The sequence below is a fragment of the Magallana gigas genome, chromosome 2 (genome assembly GCF_963853765.1).
Source record: "Magallana gigas chromosome 2, xbMagGiga1.1, whole genome shotgun sequence".
Taxonomy (NCBI): Eukaryota; Metazoa; Mollusca; class Bivalvia; order Ostreida; family Ostreidae; genus Magallana; species Magallana gigas.
Genome location: NC_088854.1, coordinates 11,319,711 through 11,340,805, shown reverse-complemented (window position 1 = coordinate 11,340,805; position 21,095 = coordinate 11,319,711). Strand labels below are relative to the sequence as shown.

At 34.2% G+C, this 21,095-nt stretch overlaps 3 protein-coding genes across 7 annotated transcripts in view; 2 read left to right on the top strand and 1 right to left on the bottom strand.

Annotated features, from left to right (window-relative positions):
- Positions 1-10,697, bottom strand: part of LOC105336317 (transcription initiation factor TFIID subunit 7) — a 32,915-nt gene extending 22,218 nt beyond the window's left edge. The window contains exon 1 of the mRNA XM_066075012.1: positions 10,679-10,697. The gene's annotated coding sequence lies outside the window, so the exon portion shown is untranslated. The remainder of the gene's footprint in view (positions 1-10,678) is intronic.
- LOC105334946 (magnesium transporter NIPA2) lies at positions 2,085-7,495 on the top strand. The gene is given in 11 exon segments (XM_066075011.1): positions 2,085-2,277; positions 2,839-2,870; positions 3,071-3,298; positions 3,397-3,453; positions 3,531-3,621; positions 4,044-4,147; positions 4,150-4,203; positions 4,746-5,346; positions 5,441-5,512; positions 5,837-5,852; positions 7,168-7,495. Coding segments are annotated over 8 exon segments (1,284 nt in total). The 5' UTR covers positions 2,085-2,140; the 3' UTR covers positions 5,327-5,346; positions 5,441-5,512; positions 5,837-5,852; positions 7,168-7,495.
- Positions 8,052-20,773, top strand: LOC105334947 (magnesium transporter NIPA2). 5 transcript variants are annotated; one of them, XM_011438580.4, is made up of 7 exons: positions 8,052-8,207; positions 9,307-9,444; positions 12,288-12,522; positions 12,778-12,834; positions 15,201-15,291; positions 15,563-15,723; positions 17,306-20,773. In XM_011438580.4, the coding sequence occupies exons 1-7, from the start codon at positions 8,205-8,207 to the stop codon at positions 17,950-17,952; spliced, it is 1,332 nt and encodes a 443-aa protein (XP_011436882.1). In that variant the 5' UTR covers positions 8,052-8,204; the 3' UTR covers positions 17,953-20,773. The 5 variants fall into 5 exon arrangements, with proteins under 5 accessions (XP_011436882.1, XP_011436879.1, XP_011436881.1 ...); XM_011438576.4 differs by lacking the exon at positions 8,052-8,207 and adding an exon at positions 8,452-8,638; XM_011438577.4 differs by lacking the exon at positions 9,307-9,444.
- Positions 20,774-21,095: the final 322 nt, after the last annotated feature.

The window sequence follows — 21,095 nt, the reverse complement described above, 5'->3', positions numbered from 1 at the left end:
AAGAATTTAATGAAGATTTATACATTTTGCACATTACAATTACAACACTGGTCTCTGTTATATTACAAACAATATGTTGGTCTTTTAAAGATGTTTTTGTAATTAATCCGAAGTGTACTACATTTTCCAAAAACAAAACATTTGCTTAAGAAATTAAACTTATTTTAAAATTCATGTATCTAAACTTATTTCTGTGCAATATTTCATACACAAATGAACATAAAATCGATTTATACCTATCAGTATCAGTATCAATATTAATTGAAAAAAGGATAAGTATCAGTCACTGTATTTGTAGGATGGACATAAATACTATGCAAGATGACCCTTTAGATATGTTTTTAATTTTGATATAACAATTGTTTATTCTGTAATGTGCGTTACAATAGAGGTACTATTTTTTCAATCTCTGTTTTAAAGATTTATCAAAGCTTTTGATTTTCTTTAAATGGTTAGATGTTTTGGTGTTAGTTAAATGAATAAAATTTGAGCAAACCGGTAGTTCTAGTCTTTGTCTATCAAATATGAAATAGTTTGTATGATTAAATTATATGACATGACATTTGATTTTGTAAAAACATATTCGGGTCCGTTCTTTTAGCTGACAGTAGATAGAAATTAATCGGAAGTATCAGCAAAAACCTAATACTGGTTTGCAGCTATTTTATGTACTTAATATAAAAAATAAAATTTATTAGGGTCCTTTCCCTTTTATGTCTCTTTGAAGCACTTACAAGCCACAGGTGGATTAGTAACGGATATTTCCTAGCACTTTAATCACAGAAAAATGGTCAATGTTTGAAATGAGCTCACAATAAAACGCTTTCTTTGATGTTGGAAAAAATTGAGAAAAATAAACCTTATATATTAATCTTTTGGAAAAACAATATTCCACCGATGAGGACACTGTTTCATTTTTCTTCCAATACCCACCTTTATTTGCACTCATTTATTGAGTTTGAGTGAGAATGTAAATAAGTATTTATGAATTGACAGCAGGGGTTAATGTCTTATTTCAGACCTTTATAAAAAGGGGACGTAACGTATAGATGTGAATTGTTTACTCATATTTTTTTTTAATATCTAGATAGGGGGCATATATACACAGAGACATAAATAACATGTTATGTATGTCTCTGATATGCAGTACCGATCAGACCCAACCTTACAGAAAGTAAACCCCAACTAAACCCTGGGTTTACTTTCTGGGTTTACTAGAGTGGACCCAGAGTAAACCCCAATTAAGTAAACCCAGAGTGGATACAGAGAGTAAGCCCCGATCAGACGTATATCCTGAAAGCAGACGCTACATGTGTATTCGGAATATACAAGGGGCAGGAATCACAGTCAGTAGGATGATAAGATAAAATATAGGTCTGCTTCACACTTCAGCGCGTATAGTTGACTCCAAAAGCAATTCTCGAGAAAACCCAAAGTAAACCCCGAGTAAACCCAAAGTAGGGGCCTAAACCCCGAGTGGACCCAAATTTTCAAAAGTAAACCCAAAGTAAACCCAGAAAGTAAACCCGGGGTTTAGTTGGGGTTTACCAAATGTTTACGCTGGTGTTTGGTTGGGCCTGATCGGTACTGTATCTTAAACATCTTGAATCTTAGCAAGCCAAAAAAGGTCATTGCCAAGCTTCAACATCCTAATCCGTGGGAGGGGAGGGGGCTCCTTACACTTCCATGCCATCATTCTATTTTGTTATACGTTATCCGTATCATTTTTTGTTATCATTCGTCAATGTTACTAAACCAAAAAGGGCCGCTGTAGTGGCGTCGGAGGCAAATTGAAAAAAAGGGGTAGACTTATAAAAAATCTTAACATGCAAATAAAGGCTTTGGTTATGGTTATGTATAAGTTTGCAAAAAAATGGGGGCTCCAAGCCTCCCGACCCCTTGGCCCCGATTCTGACGCCTATGGTTGCGCTGTTCTCGATTTTATGCTCCCAGAAAAAGTGAGGACCAGGTCCTTCAAATTTCTATAGTCTATGCAAAAAATTGAATGGAGGGCAGGCCCTCCCCGACCCCCCCCCCCCCCCCCCCCCCCCCCCCCATCGCCGATGCTACGTGCCTGACTTGTCATGATGAAAAATAATTCGCAACTTCAGTTTCTTCTTTGGGAAACATACAGCACGTGATGATTGGCTGCATGTGCAAAACGTCGAATGTGGAGTCGTTAAGTCAAAGGAAGGCGTTGATGGAGGATGAAATCGAGTACTGCGTCACTTTTTTACTTCAAATTTCTGCCACATTGACGGAAGAATTCGGCGGGGGGTAGGTGTATTTAGGAGAAAGGTATTACAACTGCAATGGATATTCTTTGAATGTAACTGGCGGCTCATGTATGTCACAGTATACGTTAGAATAGCTTGCCTAACGTTAAAAATGGCAGCGTTCACATATATATATATATATATATATATATATATATATATATATATATATATATATATATATATATATATATATATATATATATACAGTATCAGTTTATTATTAAATGGTTGCATTTTTCTATCCACATTTAAAATGTAATTAAAATGATTCTCACGTTTTGTTGTAACCAATTCCAATATATGTAGGTTATACATGTGTATTGTATTTTAAAACTAAACGTCCGTACTATGTTACGTTCATATAGTCATACTATGACGTCATGAAGGCCACTGGAAGGGGAAATACGTTGATCATTTTTTTCTGATTGCGCAATATTTAAAATTCCCTATTGATGTGCATTGGCGTATCACAATTCGATCATCCTTCGACTGGAATATTCGCGAAGGTTCTTAATTTTCTTATTAGATTCATTGATTATTTTGTCTTTTCTTAAAATAGTCTGACCTCCATCAACAAGCAACCTTTCTCAGGTAAGCTTAGTCTTTGTTTTGTTTCAATGCATGTCTTCTGTGTTTCCAATAGTCTTCATTATCTTCGAGGAATCTAAAATCCTGCACGTGTGAAGAATGCATGGAGAAGATATCAATGTTTGCTTGTAATAATCTATTTCTACCCGGATATTTGCTAGGTATGATAGGCAGATATAGTTACGTTGTAAATGATATTTTAGATGAAAGCATTCGCATGCCAGTCACCGAAAAGATCACAGTCTTGTCTCCTGCAAATTTCACTGACCAGTTAAATTACTCGGTGCCCCAGCCCTCAGCAGAAGAGGAGGCTAGGAACTTTTACGTGGGCCTCCTTCTGGCCATCGTTTCCACTATTTTCATCGGTTCCAGTTTTATCTTTAAGAAGAAAGGATTGCTGAAACTCGCAGAAAACCAAGGAACAAGGGCAGGTGATGCCATGACCCCTTTATTGAGAGTTTTGAACAATAATGGTTGAACAGAAAAATAAAATAACGAGCTCCAAATTAAGAATGAGTATAAATTTCAGGGGCTGGTGGCTATGGTTACCTAAAGGAATGGATGTGGTGGGCGGGCATGATCCTCAGTAAGTATAGAATTTTGATATGTGATCTGAAAAATGTAACAATTTGAATACCAATGTATTTGTTGCCCTTTTTTCAGTGATCGTCGGAGAGTTCGCCAACTTCGCGGCCTACGCATTCGCAAGTGCTACATTGGTGGCACCACTTGGAGCTCTAAGTGTTATATTAAGGTAATTCATTTTTTGTCGCTTTCAAGGAAAAAGCGATATCGTTTGTTTAATTTGGTATGTCCACTGGTCTGAGAAAAAGGAATGTTCGTCCGATATTTTTGGACCTTGACAATGATGCTTCAAATACAGAATTACCAAAACTTTATTTTAAATAATCTCGAGTTAAAAGGCATGTGCCTGTTATATCATTGCCACAACCATGCAGGATATTTTCCTTAATTGCCTTTTTACTGAAGCAAAAGGGAATGTAATAAATTTTGAATTGAGAAAAAAAACCTGGAAGCCTGAGGGCATGCCAATGGGAGTAATGTTTGTCATGGTAGCGTTCAAATTTGAAATTGGATACTTTGATACGCGTTATTTGGTTTTGTCTAAAAAAAAATTATACATTTTGTAAATTAATCAATCTGTTTTCATTTCAGTGAAGTTTTGTCGTCCCGGTTTTTAAATGAACGTCTTAATCTGCTCGGGAAGGTGGGTAGTGCGATGTGTGTGTTGGGGTCCACCGTCGTGGTGCTCCACTCCCCCAAGAACAGGAAGTGGAGAGCATCGAGGACCTGCTGGAGAAAGTCAGGGACCCTGGTAAAACAGCTGTCGGGTCTTCTCGGAATTCGATCGCTAGCTGTGCTTTCAAATGTCTTGTTTTACTGGCGACAAAGCGCGATGTTACACGACGAACCATATGTTGCGTACATTTATTTGCATTCATATGCATAAAATAGATCACAACTCTACAAGTAAACATATTGATTTGTATCAGTCACGCTAAACCAACTCATAGGGCAAAAGATGTTTGTGGGATTTTTTTACAGTCGCACCGATTACCTTTAGTAACTTCGGGTAGTAAACTGATCTCGTAAAAATGATCTTTGGTATATCATTAATAAAACATGACTTGAGTTTAAGTAACGCTGATTATGATATTCATGTAAAACACTTTCACCGCAAATGTATGTTGTAGTTGAATTTGAAAAGTGTAAAGATAGTGTCCGCCTGTAGGATTTTGTAATGAACTTGGCTCACTAAGAAAGAGAAATAATTGACAGGATTGTAATAATTTTAGGCTGTTAATTCAACCATGCAAAATGATAACATGTTAAACCCTTTCGAACGCTCTTTTTCAGTGTTTATCGTGATGGCTGCTCTGCTGTTGTCTGTTGCCATGTTTACCATCATCTTCCTGTCGCCGCGCTATGGGCAGAAAACAGTCATAGTGTACATCATTATATGCTCCACCCTGGGGGCCTTTACTGTCCTTGGTTGTAAAGGAGTAGGCGTGGCCATCAAGGAAACCTACAGGGGCAGAAATGAATTCACTCATTGGTTGACGTGGGTTCTACTTGGAGTGGTAGTCGTGTGTATATTGTTTCAGCTCAATTACCTGAACCGAGCCTTGGACACTTACAACACAGCAGTTGTCACGCCCATTTATTACGTGTTTTTCACTTCAATCGTCATTTTCATGTCTGTCATATTGTATAAGGAATGGAAGAACATGACAGGTGTCCAAATTGCAACGGAAATTTGTGGATTTCTTACCATAGTGGGCGGAATTTTTCTGTTACAAGCATTCAAGAATATGAATATTTCTCTAACCAACCTTCCCCATGCCAAAAAAGAGCCACAACCGCAGAAAGAAAAGGAACCTGAAGAAGAGGCAGTGTTGCAGATTCTTACGGATGACCAGCAAATTTCGTCTAGTTGACAAACACGATGCACATGATGGTGGGACTTTTACAAACTTTCTTCTTTTTTTATTTCAAATAATAACATGTTATGAATACTTATCAATACCTGAGCTCTCTTTTACTTTTAATAGAGTCAAGTGACAGTACAAATTTGGAAGATGAATAGCAAAGACAATCCACTTCATTGGTCACTGCATTGAAAGGTGATGGAGAATCTATACCACCTCTCTCTCTCTCTCTCTCTCTCTCTCTCTCTCTCTCTCATAATATCTATGTGTGCAAGCTTGCTTGTCACGCGTTCCGTGAGAAGAGCCGAGAACGACTCTCTTAAAATATAGATAGAGTGGGGGTACCGCAGAAAGCTTAGTAGTGTTGTGCATTCTTTTATCTCTTGCTAATGGTTAAGTAATTTAGCTCAATTGGTAGTGCTACTTTAATGCTGGATTTGTAAGTCAGAGGACATAGGTTCAAACCCCAACCGAGGCAATATCTGGCTCTATATCATGTGTATTCTTTTCTTCTTTCAGATAGATCAGAAGAATATTACTAAAACCGATTTGGTTTGACTTTTCCGATCGCGTCGCGTTCAACTTTTTCAGCTACGTCATACATAAACAATACCCGCACCTTAACCACAGTTTTTTTATTGGTGGATTCAGCTTACCGCTGATTGGCTGCTGGTTAACTAAGACTAAATTATGCACGGACAGAACAACAACATATATCAGAGAATGAAAAATTCACATGGGTACTCGTGACTGTCGAAATTGGGCTATTTTTCGAAAGTGTACACTTGTGATAAAACAATACATACGGTACATAACATATATAGCTGTAGCTCTGTGTATAAATTTTGGGTTAGAAAATATAAAGCTACAGTGCATACAATACTTACATGTACAAAAAAACTTTACGGCAATTTGCCGCGTATAAAAATAACACTATTATTTAAAAATATTTACATCATACCATATACCACATTTTGTGCAAATAATCCATTTAAATAATTCTTCATTTAGTTTACTACTGTTAATAATTGTAGCTTTACCCGCATCAAACTTTCTCCTATTAAACAACCTTTAACCGTACTCGGAAAGCGGTTCAAGAACTGTATTTTTTATGTATGTAAACAAACCAGTGTTCATGTATGGAGCGGGTGATCGGGGGTTCAGAGACAGGTAAAATAAAGAAATCTGCAGTAAATGGTTTGTGGATATTTTAGTATATATATTTACACCAAAAGTGATACGGCAACAGAAGAGAAACGAATCGGACACTTGCCTAATGAAGACGCACATGTACAAACCTCCTTGCACTCTCCACTTCCGTCTCGTTCTTTCACACCATCGTTCAATACTTTTATTGACTGTCGATTGCCGATCGAAAGGTGTAGAAATCGAGGAATTAAAACCTATCACTTTGACTGGCAAGTTAGTAGGTAATACATGTGCATTATACATTTACGGTATTTACATGAAATGAACGCTTAGCACATGCAACTTTTAAATATTATATTTTTTATAACGCCGTACTCTGGACCGTAGCTTGAGGCTATGGTTTAACGCCCGTTTACAGAGAGAGAGAGAGAGAGAGAGAGAGAGAGAGAGAGTTTAGCACAGAATTTAAACATACGGGATAGTCGATTTTGAATGAATACTATTGGGGGGAAATAAACTGTTCTGAGAAATCCTTCAGCTCTGGCATTGCATAAGCGTATACTGACAACTCGGCCTAAAAATAGGAGTTAACCAATCATATAGTTTTCATACCGGCGGCGTGTATAATTTATGCATGACGTAGCTGACAGAAATGATCGTGACGCTATAGGAAAAGTCAAACCAAATCGGTTTTGATAATAAATTGCTAACTGCATCGTTCAAAAAAGCAGCTCGATAATGGAGATGGCGATTACTAGTACATTACAAGACGAAGCACAAATTCACGAGTGATGGATTGAAAATGCTGGTTCATCCATTCTAACAGATAATGGCTGCTATTGCATATGAGAGACATCCGCCTTTAATTGTGATATTGCTAAGAAAAAGTTGTTTTTGTGACAAGTATAGCTAACGGGTAACTTCTCAGATCAACACTTTAAACTCTTAGACATTCAATTTAATTTACAATGCTTTTGTATTTGTCAGTAATGAATACAAATAAAATCATTGATTCATTTTAAAAACATATCAATACTTAAAATTTAATACTAGTACTAATTAATTGTGAAGGTTTTTTTTTAACAAATTCGTGGAATTTTAACAGCTAGGACTCTGAGTTGCACCTCTTCCGTTTGTGAGGAGATATACGTTAAAAAAGGCCTTGACTTGGGAAGATGTAAATGTGTACATAAAAAGTTTTCTTTCATACTCTCTGACATACATGTACATGTATTAACTAGGGTCAAGTTCAACACTGTCACATGCATTCTAAAGTGTATGAAAATATGATTAAGATTATATAAAATTAAATTGCGTAGGTTTATTTTCGGGAAAGTATTATCAATATATACAAGTTAATGTACGTACAAATCAACTGTATTCTCCATTGAGCATGCACGGGTGGGAAGAATCAAAATATTCCGTTTCCACAGACTGACAGTGATCTTTTTTAAATTCAAATTTTTGTCATTTTTCAAAAATTATTTATTTTCTGGTAAAAAGATTTTCTTTAATCTGTAAAACAAATGCTTCCAAAATAAATAAATAAGAACTGAAGTCGTTTTCGGAATTTCTACAGGTTTTGGTCTAACTTGTAACATCATCTAAACGGAAGTTCACCTGTTCAGCTGTCTCGGAAGAGAAAAACATGTTTATGTTATGACGTAACTGATTTCCTCGACCCTTATCTCTCATTTTACATTTAACGATACACCAGAATGGTCTTAAAACTCAGGACATGGTAAGATAACTGATCTACACATATTCTTAAACATATACACAGAAATACTTTAAATAGTAATCTATAGAAGTCCCTTCCTGAAGCATTTGATTGTACACCCCCCTTTTTTAGGTTTTAATTTCCGTATTTACATTCACACATGGTATCTTCATGTACAACAAACATGGCGTATAGTGTACACCATCACAGATTCCGAAGACTAAAGTACGTCCCCCGTATTTCCCAATGTTGAAATCTGGAATCTCGTGCGGGTATTTAAAAATCCTGATCACGGTTTGGGGTCGTTCATGGCATGTTGGCACACGTTGTGTTTGTCATAGGTGTTAGTGAGTGGATAAAAAAAAACATTGATCATTCTTGTATGAGTTATCTGTGAGTGGTTGAAGGTGGATATCTATAAGGGGATAGAGATATTCCTATGTTACAACAAGGTGAGGTGGCTGTTGTTTTGTGTTGGTCGTGTTGTAGATAGTGTACTGTACTGCTGCAGCATAGCATTGTTTCTAAGTAACAGGACAAACACTGCATTTAATGTTATTAAAGACCCCAAACGAATCGCTATCACCTGAATGTTGACCTCAAAAGTTTTAACTGGAACATATGAATGTAATTAAGTAATAACTCATTGGTTCTCTTCCTCTCTTAATTTGTATCTAGCAAGGTGCACGTTTGTATCTTCTTTAAACTTTTGTAAAAAAAATCATTGAAAATTGGTCATAAAAATACCAATCCTTTTTTTGCGATATCATATTTATTTGAAAAAGAAAGTATGTTATATTACCATGTTTATTTTAGTAGATATATCTTATGAAATCAAAAATAAATGTTCTAGTAATTTATTAACCAAATAAATATTTTTTTTTCTCGAAACAAAAAGAATGATCATTTAGAAATTGCAGTTAAATATATACTGTACAGTACATTTATCTACTCATTATTTTGTTATTTATGTTTGAGGCTTCCTAGAAAGATTAAATGAACGATATAATGTGTACTGATCAATGTTAATCTTCATCTCTCTGCATTAGTTGTGGGATATTTGTTGTGATTTTGTTGAGTTTTATAGATATGAGATATCTGTGAGTGTGTTTTCTTGTAGAAACCTATTCAAGTTCTGTCTGGAGTTGTGCCTATTTTGCTTCTTTTGTTATTGCTGTATTGGTACATAATGTTCAACGACACAGGGCAGCCCTCATTTTCAAGCAAGTTGTCCACAGCAATGACTATCAGTCCTAAGGTAAGCTTCTGAAGCAAGCAACCTGCACGCATTTACCTGCATGACCGCCCAGTTGGAGTCTGTGTCGGCCGGTCTACTTATTTCATATACCATGATATTGCTGGAGTGTTTTGTTAATTAGTTTCATAGACTAGCTGATATAGTTTTTTTACTTTTCTTCTTTGACTTCACTTTAATTATTATTTACCTACAATATTTGCTATCATTGGGTTATTGACTGGTTGAGATTTCCATACATGTACTGAACAATGAGTGGCCTTGGTATGTTTTTGTTACTAGATATTTCAACATTTGCATGTTAGATTTTAAACAGGGATCAATCTACTGGCAGTTTTTTTGTCAGATTATGCAAATGCTAGTAGTTGATGGCATTTCAAATCAAAGTACTGAAGTACCGACGAAAGTCAATTTTATTGATTATAATTCATTTTAAAATCAAAGATATATATACCGGTACATGTATACGCATTCTCGCATTGCAAGTAGTCTCTTATAGCTATATTTGAATGATTATGCACATTTTTTTTTCTAATATGAATTGTCGGTTTTTTTCCAACAAGAATTCCAAGCTATAGACTGAAAACCCCATATAAATCATGTTGTATAATATTTTAATTAAAGATAGAATTAACGCCATCAAACTCTACGATGCATTATGTATCAGTAATCGAAATATTTCTGGAAAATTGTATCCAAGCAGTGATAATTTGTGCTTAGATCCAAACACTGTTTCACTCCCGGTTTGCTAGGAGAGATGATCAAAATCAACTCCCAAATATCATCATCAGATTTTTTTTTTCATTTTCCTTTTTAATATGCCTGTACATGTTTACTGATATTTCAAGAATACAAGATTAGCTTAATATCCTTAATTGTTGAACAAATATTCAAAACTAAGCAAGAATACTAGCTTCATGATACTATACAATTTGTATTGTAAAATTCTCAAGTTTTGAAGATTGAAAAGACATTGAGTAAACTGCCTGAAATAAATTTGATTCAATCTTTAAGCGTGGGTGTGTACCAACTAGTACATTTATCATGAATCTGTAGAAATATGAAAAGAAAATTTAGTAATGCTATCAGGCCTTAAAAACTTTTTAAAAGTTTTTAAAATCCAAAATATGACAGTTCCAGGTCAGTGATCGAAGTGCAGCATTATATTTTTTTATGGGACCTAAAGTTGTGAGTTTTGACTGAATCTTATTCAAAGGACCCATTTAGTCATACTTACTAAAGTCTCAAATTGTTAGTAGTGGTGTTATATGGCCAAAATACCAATGTCATTTCAAATGCTGTTCCATATGATATTCCATTGAATTTATCTGTATCAGAATTCCTAAAATATAAATATTCAAATTTAATTTCATGAATTTTTTTAAACAGATATTCTATTTCAAGCTATTGACAGTTTTTTTTTTTAAAAGTCATTGTTTATCTAATATCATTATAAAAGTGATAATTTTTCTTATTTTATTTTCATTCTATACCATCCTAAGCTTGTTATTGATAGATGATAAAAAACCATAATTTCTTGATGGTTGGGATTATAAATTAAGTTTTATCATATACAGTTTTTACTTTATTTAATACTTTTTGATATTTCTTAAAGTTATTTGAAATTAGTTGTTGTGAAAGTATTATGAAGAAATAAATGAAGTAAATTTGTAGCTTTAGGTTTGTGTGTTTGCATAATTGATTTCCAATAAGTCTTGCCAAAACTAAATTTGTATCCATGTCATTTCGTCATGGGCACAATGAGAATTAGCATATGGAGTTAAAAATTTATTTTAAAAACTACGGTGTTTAGAATTCAATTCAGCAACATTTTAAAACATTTGAAAATTGAGAAATGACTTTTTTAAGCAGTTTTGTGGCTTTCTGTATTGTTAAGCAGGTATTTCTTAATACCATATAAAGACTGCCAAGTGTGGGCTCCACCAGGCACCCTTTCAAAAGTCAATGATGTTGCTTTTTAAAGATAAACCTGCACATTTCAAAATTTCTACCCAGTTAAATAATGACTCCTGAGATTCAGTGATTTAAAACTTAATCTTTGACCCATTTAACAATTGCATTCTAATACTCTTAGTCTTAGATACAGGTGGTTCAGAGATGACAGATGAACTTGAACTTTGTCAAGTATGCATGTATATAAAGAATAGTCAGGATGTTCTTTGGGTTTTTGGGTTTTTTTACATGTAATAAATGTGTGAAAAATTATGAGTGAAGTTTGATTAGTTGTATGGTTTTAAACTTCATGGATTCTAATATAACTATATGTACCACATATATTGCATGAAGAGCATGCAGAAAACAAGAGGACATTTGATTTCGTTCAGGCAATGGCCCTTTGTTTATGAATCAGACAATCGTTCATGTAATATCATAACACAAAGCCCTCAAGATTTCAAGCACCAAGATTTATAAAGTGCATGAGTGTGTGTGTGTGGTGTTTTCCTTTATTGGTATCATTTTTGTGGTGCTGAATTGAAGTACAGTTTACCTGTTTACATGATACCTCAATTATCAACTTTAGATCGCTCGACTTGTACCAGTAATTATCAACTTGAGACCCACTAGCATTTGCATGGGAATACTACAACTAATCTTTGACTTAATCAATGGTTTCCCTGCACATAATGTTGTATCCTATAGATCAATGCACTCAGCTTTCTTTATTTACTGACACAATGAATGAACACTTTCAATCAAGAAAATAGAACCCTTTCATACCTGCAGAGTTCCAAAAACTCAACCATTTATGGGCATTTCTTTATGCAGTGATTTTTATTTCAAGTAAATTTATATTTCATTTTTTGATCTCTTGATTTTCCTTGTAGCCAACTGGCATGCCTTCCATGCTGAATGTGACGGGGGAAGTTGCCTTGGACAATACAACAAACGTGACAGACCTGAGCAATCAGACAATGCCGTTCACAACCCCGGAAGAAGAGGTCCGGAATTTTTATGTTGGTCTGACGTTGGCCATCAGTTCCAGTCTGTTCATCGGAACTAGCTTTATTTTTAAAAAGAGGGGACTTCTGAAACTTGCAAAGTACCAAACAACTAGAGCAGGTAAACAGAAGTGGAAGTCTGGCCATAGAACGGTCATCTCATGTAGTACATGTGTGTCTCAAGCTTGTAGGAATACAGCCTCACAGCAATTCTTTATTTAAATTATTCACATAGTAGCAATTATCATTAAAGCATTGATCAAAACTTTTGTGTGTGTGGGTTTTTTTCTGTTAAATGTCATGCTTTGACAATTCTAGAATATTTCATGTTGATTGAAACAGAAACACAATATTAAAATATGACTTTTGGTTTCAGGGGATGGTGGCTATGGTTACCTCAAGGAATGGCTGTGGTGGGCTGGAATGATTCTCAGTATGTGATTTGTTCTATTTTTGTCTGATATCCAACTTTTGTGTTCAAAAATGGCTTTTAAATGTCTCATTATTACCCTGTAATACCCTGGATCCGTAATTTATGTAACAGGCCATCTGATTAGCGTCTCTATCCTATTTCAACTCATTTCAACCAATATCGCCATTATGGGCGGTATATTAGTACAGTTTGCTAGGCCTTTGTCTTACATGTGATAGATTCAATGGTACTTAATCTTCTTTCAATCAGCTGGTGATCTACTTATCAATAGAGCATCTTAGATGAAGAAATGATAATTAAACCCCAAAAACAATACCCCTCTTCAAAGAGTTAATTTACAGAAAATAAAATGCAGGCTTTATGCAAATGATGTACCTTGATATCCGGTTAATGTTGAAGATAGTACAATGCATTTAGGGTAGAGTTATGAAATTGTAATTGAATAAATTTGTTTATGTCTCATCTTCACAAGTTGAAGCCAAATTATGTCCAATGCCAATCCATTAATAGTGATTGAGACAGTTGTTGACTTTTCTTTGTTATGGGTTCAGACACTGAGCTGATATTTTTTTCATAATTGAACACTTATGAGGTATTTGTGTTATATTTATTAATTTTTCATGTAAGTTTTAATTCCTCTTCCCTCATCACATTTTATGGAAGATAAAAGGTTGACCCAATGAGTACCGTTAGTGTTTGTAAGTAGGAGTTTTGGTGGTACATAACATTAACGTAACCAACAACCAGCAAGTACATATATTACATATTACAGTAGCAAGTACATGTACCGGTATTACATGCAATAGATTTTTTAAAAAGATATTTTAAGAAAACTGTTTTGAAAGCAAACAAATAGAACTTAGATAATTATTGTTAACAATGCCGGGTCTAATTTGTTCTGCCCTATATTTTTTAATGAAATTTTTTACATAAATTTCTACTGATAAAATTATTATTTTAAGTTTAAAAAAATAAGACATTTACAACACCGTTTGTTTAAGGGGTCATCTCAAAGTTTGTTAATTTTTAACATAGGACCCTATGGGATTTTGCTTGAAATGTATCAATTTTGCACATTTTTTACATTTTTTTAAAACTTCTGCCCTAGGGATTTCTTTTTCTGTTCTACATATTAAAGTTATTGCTAAAAGGCATCAAATGGTCAAATAAAAAAAACCTTTTACCACCTGGTTTGGTCCAGGGGTATTATCAAAGTTGTTTTTTTTGTATGCCCAATTTCCCAGATTTGTCAGATAATGGCTATTTTTTATTTGACAAAGGCGGAAATGGTGATCTTTATAGTATTATTAAAACATTCAGACATATTTAAGTAATAAATAGATATACAACATCACATATTAAGGGTCATTAGTAAAAAATACATGGTTACTATCTTGAAATATATGAATTAAGCTATATTTAGGCGGGTTAACAAAACGTGACAGAGGGCTAGACTTGCTGAACCCTCTTCACGTTTTCGACCCGAGCCCAAATATAGCTTATACTTTGAGACATTTATGTTTATTCCACAATATTATATCAATTTTACGCATCAAATGAGCTATTTTCAACAAATTTCGCTGAATATATGCAGTTGAAACTATCACACCATGGCGTCAACCAAGCAAAAAGATGACGTCACAATACAGATGAAACGCTGCACGAAAGTGTGCTTACTTGATCTGTACTCGGCCTCGTTAAGCTTAACTTGTAGGTGTCTACTAAGTAAAATACAATAATTAATTATTGAAATAGTTTTATAAGACATCGATCACTATTTGGTACTGGGAATTCTCATTTAATAAAAAGAGGTCAAATAATACCAGCTACTTGATTTAAAGGAATATAATATATATCCAAGTCTAAAAATAGCCATGACAATCTAAACCTTTTAGATTTAAAAAAAAAAATCCAGATAAGTTTTATCAAGGATGTACATGTATTTTCTTGTTTAAAAAAGAGCATACTGGTAGTGACCTTGTAAACTTAATTTCCTGTATGTAAATCAACACATCCTTCAACTCATGTCATCCATCTATCCACAAGTAGGTCAACAATTAGAAAAGGATTATCGGTACATTCATACTCTGGAATAAAACTATTTCTCCAACTATTTGGCATTTAACTATATACCAGTAATTTTTATAACAGACATTTTTTTGGTGTTTGTTTTATTTGGGGAATAATCAAACAAAAATCAGGACCATCAATCTGAGGGTTTCACCTGTATATGTACTTTTTAATCACTAGCTTATACATTATTGATTCTCACTGACAATACAGTGGAAATTATAACTGGAAACACATATGCAAGATCTCAATCAGGCTATGTTTTATACAGATGAGATGTTATAACTTTCTTTCAGTGATTCTCGGAGAATTTGCGAACTTTGCAGCCTATGCCTTTGCTCCGGCCACCATGGTTACACCTTTAGGAGCTCTCAGTGTCCTAGTCAGGTATATCCTTATTTCCCATGTTCCCATTAAGACCATAAACTTTCCTTTTAGAGACAAGGTTACTGTAAAGCAGCCTTTATTCAAGAAGGCTTAATTTTGCTAATTACCAGGGAGGTGCATATGTATACTGGTTAAAATACCTTAGACATTAGAGGACTTTTTCGCACAGAGAAATATTCATGAGGACGAGGCTTTAGCTCTAGCTTTCTAGTTATCAATAATTGTAAAAGTGGAGACGTATATTTTATCATTTTCTTTTTTTTTTTCTCAGTGCTGTATTATCATCAAAGTTTCTAAAAGAGAAGTTGAATTTGCTGGGTAAGATAGGCTGTGGGCTGTGTATCCTAGGATCAACTGTCATGGTCCTCCACTCTCCAAAGGAGCAGGAAGTGGAGAGCATGGAGAAACTAGTGGAGAAAATCAAGGACCCTGGTAAATACCTGATAATCTTATTGATGATAGATGATCTTTTGTATATGTAAAGTTCAAACATTAAATATCAAAACTTGACACATGATTGTCAGATTATGAATAAATCAGAATAATATCATAAGTACATCAAACACCTCATAATAATTCATGATAAATAGTGCTATGTAGAAATCATCATTTATTATGTATTCATAAACATCATTATTGTCCCCCGCCGCAACGCGGTGCGGGGACATAGAAATGCCGGGCGTCCGTCCGTATGTCAGTGAGTCCGTGTGTCCGTGAGTCCGTCCGTCACACTTTTTTGTAAGCGCTCTCATGCCTACAAATTTTGACGGATTTTCATTAAATTTATACCAAATGTTTATACCACTAATACCTTGGTCAAGTTCAAAAATCAGCATTAGTCGATCCTTTTTGTTGGAGTTATGGGACTATGACCACAATAATGACTCCGTTTTATAAAAAAATTGACCTTGTAAGCGCTCTCATGCCTACAAATTTTGACGGATTTTCATTAAATTTATACCAAATCTTTATACCACTAATACCTTGGTCAAGTTCGAAAATCAGCATTTGTCGATACTTTTTGTTGGAGTTATGGGACTTTGACCACAATAATGACTCCGTTTTATCCAAAAATTGATCTTGTAAGCGCTATCATGCCTACAAATTTTGACGGATTTTCATTAAAGAACTATATATGATAAGAGTTAAATTTGGCCCCCATAATTCGCCATATTTTAAGTCTTTCGGGTACAATAAATTGTTAACTAATTTTTTAGAAGAGTTGATATAAAATATATTTTTAATCTATTTATTTGATTTATTTGCACTCACTGGCAGTATATGACGTCAGAAGTGACGCCATTTCTATAATTCAATCAAAATCAGCCAAAAATTGACATTTTTCTTATCTATTTACGAATGGAAAATATAGAGCGCATGCTTGAACAAGGACAATTTTTCTGTCACTTATTAGTCTTGGCTAGATACATCTCTGATTAAAATATTTTATTTGTTCAAGAATGCGCTCTATGTTTTCGGAAGGAAAAACTGCTTGAAAACAAGCTGTTTTACGCTAAACATGCAAAAATGGCGGGAAAAGGTTGTCTTTACAATGTCATATTTCTAAATTGTGGGCACTTGAACCAAAATGAATATTATGTAAACACATCACATACATATCTGTAGTTAGAAAACAAAGAATGATAGTAAAATGATGATGTTCATTTTAGGGGGCCATTTTAGGCCCTTATCATATATAGTCCTTTATACCAAATGTTTATACCACTAATACCTTGGTCAAGTTTGAAAATCAGCCTTGGTCGATAGACTCGATACTAGTATACTGCTTGACCGGCGGGGGACCCAGGAATTCTATTCTTGTTTTGAAATAAATTTAGAAAAAATATCAATTATTATTTATGGGTACTTGTTTGGGAAAGTGAAACATCTCATAATCTAGATCCTTTGCAAATCTGCAGCCTTGTGCATTAATTAGAATTTTTTTTATACTGGATACTCTATTTAATGTTGTTGTGATCAAATCAATTATTTTTCTTAAAAATCTCTTTTGCAGTGTTTATTGTGATGGCCATCGTACTTTTGACGATTGCTGTAATCTTTATCCTGTTCCTGGCCCCCCGCTACGGACAGAAAACTGTCATAGTCTACATCACCATCTGTTCCTCACTCGGTGCATTCACGGTCATGGGCTGCAAGGGAGTGGGCGTGGCCATCAAAGAAACCTTCAAGGGCAGAAACGAGTTCACAAACTGGCTAACCTGGGTCCTACTAGTTGTGGTGGTGGTGTGTATATTGTTTCAGCTCAATTACCTGAACCGAGCCTTGGACACTTACAACACAGCAGTCGTCACGCCCATTTATTACGTGTTTTTTACATCGTTTGTTATCTTCATGTCTGTGATATTGTACAAGGAGTGGGGGAAGATGAGTGGGGTGGACATTGCCGGGGACATCTGTGGATTCCTGACCATTGTGGTCGGCATTTTCTTGTTGCAAGCATTTAAGGACATGAACATATCCTTGGCAAACCTTCCCAAGGCAAGGAAAGAGGAGTCCCTGCATAATGGAGAAGCTTTAGTGGTGAGATACGACGAAGACGATGAACAACATCTTCTTGACGATGATCAGGAAATGCAGATGCCAACAGATTATGATGATCCACATTCCTTTACAGAAGAATTCAGGCCTCAAGCACATTGATGTTAGAGAAAATTATCATTTCATTTACTTTGCATAATGTGATCAATCATGTGATCAGAATGTGATGGGGTTTTTTTCTTGTTATACATGTTGAATTCCATCATAGTCATTACCAAAAAGGATATTCATGGTGTTCATTAAAATTCCAAGTTCATAAGATAAATTAATTTGATACAATCCATTACAATAACCACATATTCAACCCCAATAAGAGAGATGACCAATACATGTATTAATATACCGGTACAAATATTCAGGTTCACAAAGCCTTTGATTTGAAGTTCTATCAGAGGTGTATATTTTCAATAAAGAAAGCATGCCTACAGATAAGATACAATGTATTCTTTGATGTATGGTATTCAGGGATAGGCTTTCCTTTGGTCATTGATTCAGATGGGTATCACTATAGATTTCTTCTGTTTTCAGTTATCTATAAAAACCATATAATGGTATTGTTTTTGTCAGGTTATTGTAGAAAAAAATGATACTTCATTCTTTATTCATCAAACAAGTATATGTCTTATTGTTTTTCATCAAGTGTTAAATTTGATGTATAAATTTTAGATTTTAATTATTATAGAAATATATTTGCATGAATTTAAATTTTTACTCAATTTTCAAGATGCCAAATAAAGAAATGTATAAAATGCTTGCATGAAATTACAATCAGAATTTAAAATGTTATGGAAAAACTCTCAGACTTTAATATATATATCTCCAATTTTTTTTCATAGAGATAGGGGAAATAACTCTAAAGTGTGGAATATATAAAGTGGCATTCATAATTCCGTGTGTTATGTAAATTCTTATTATTTAAAGAGGCATTTCGAGACTACATTTCTTTATCATTTTTGTAAATAAACATACATGCATGTGTGTGGGTGTGTTTCAATCAGAGAAGACCAGAAATTTTTATAATATGTACATTATATTATATAGTCTTGTACCATGATGATGATCTCCTCTTATAGATATTATAACATATCTTGATATTCTTTTGCCATTTCTCTTAATTATTGCTTTGTTTTAGAACATTATATAAGTATTATTTTTGTTACATATTGTGGAAGTGTGTTAGATCCAAGTTTCTGATTTTTAAGCATGATCATGTACAAGTGTTTATCAGAGCTGTATGTAAAGGGTATGTGTCTGTGTTGTATTCTAATTCATACCCCTTCCTCCAACACTTCACATCAAAAAGTTACTCAAGTTACAGGGCAGCGAAAACAGAAAATCAATTCTAATACATTCATTTATGTTCATTGATATGATTTTGATGCAAGCATGGCAAAACTTTAAAATGTTAATTTTTTTCCTTTTTTTTTATAAGGCCTACTTGCACTCTAAAAAGCACAAATGTTAAACAAAAACTGGTTAACTTTTTGATACATAAAATGTTTAAAGCACGAAATCACTCTATGCTCTATTCTTACATCTGTAAGACATTTCCAGAAATAAAGATTTTTTTTTTTTACCATTAGAGTATTCTAAATATTTTAAGTATGCTATCATATATTTATGATTGCAATGATGACACTCAAAGTGCATTCAGTTAAAGAGAGGTCCATTGTTAGGAGCTTTGAAACTTCTTGTGAAACATGTACCAGCTGGAAATTTGACAGATCAGAGGGTGGAGTGGTCTTTTTAATGAAGTGGAGTTAGTTTCCTTGATCATACATAATTTCCTAGTCTTCTAAAGTACAGCAGTCCTATACTATAGTTTTCTGGGGATCACCTGACCCTATTGAAAACCACTGATGTAGTCATACCTATACATCTGAGATTTGCAAAGTTACTGGGTCTAGTCACAGTAGACATGATTAATGGCATCTCCATCTTCATTTGTATGAAGAAGATTACACTAGTTTCTGTTATATCTCACATACTTTTAATTGACTCTACAAACATATCAATTATTACTAACAACTGTGTATTCCTATATTTTGGTTTATTTATTCATCATGCGCGGATCTAGAGGGGGGGTCGGGGGGGTCCCGACCCCCCCTGGAAAATGAAAATTTATTAAATTTACATAGTAAAATTATCGCGAAAATATGCCTCGGACCCCCCCCGGCAAACACAATTATCCTTCGGACCCCCCCCTGGAAAAATTTTCTGGATCCGCGCATGTTCATATTATATATAGTTTGTAGTGAATGGGCAATATCCAATGTGCAAAAAGTGTTGAACAGTTGGAAACTGTGTGAATATCATACTTGTGTGTGTAGTTGAGTTTTAGACATAGGATTGTGTTTCGACATCTTTATTTGTAGTACCGGTTACTCATTTTTGTGATCAATCTTTGGGTGTCCTGTTTTATGTTCTACCTAACTTATGTAGAAAAAAAGGGTATGCATAAGTCAATAATGTCTGTAATGGCCATTTGTCTTTGTAATGACGTCGATATAATCATCTGGTTCATCTCAACACATTTCATACCTCACTGTGTATACAGTACATTTATTAGAGATCTATCATGACAGAAAACAACAGAGTTTTAATTGTTTGTTTAACAGATTTTATTTTTTGAAGTTGTTATATGTGTATTTATCATCATTAATCACAAGAAGTCGTTTATCGATTTATCCTGAAACATTTTATATTCATTATTCATTGGATATTTAAGATGTTGTATTGTGATTAAATTTTTTAAAAAATCTACTTAATCTATAGACAGCGTGAATGATTGAAAGCAGCAGATCTGAAAATGTTGAGATTTTTCTACAGAGATCACCAACTTATTGTAAGATTTATTTATTTTTCAATTGTGTGATAATATAGCTTGTTATCTCCGATTAGAAAATAAAATAAAATTTATTTTTACTTCGAGTTGTCATGCATCTTAAGAAAGACAACCCTGTCTTGAAATGAAATCTGTGTTACACTTGGAGTTATCTTTCATGCATCAATGGGCTATTTATTCCAATTTACGTTACGAATCGTGATCAAGCGAATTTTATTATGTTAAATGACAGAATTAAATACCAGTTTTTGCTGAAGAAATATTATATGGCCATCCTTTTGCACCCCCACCCCCTTTCCCACTAATAACAAATAACCCACGCGGCATAGATAAAATTTAAGACATTGCTTTTAACTCCCCCCGAACTTCAGTCATATGACCTGCACAGGTGAGTTTACAA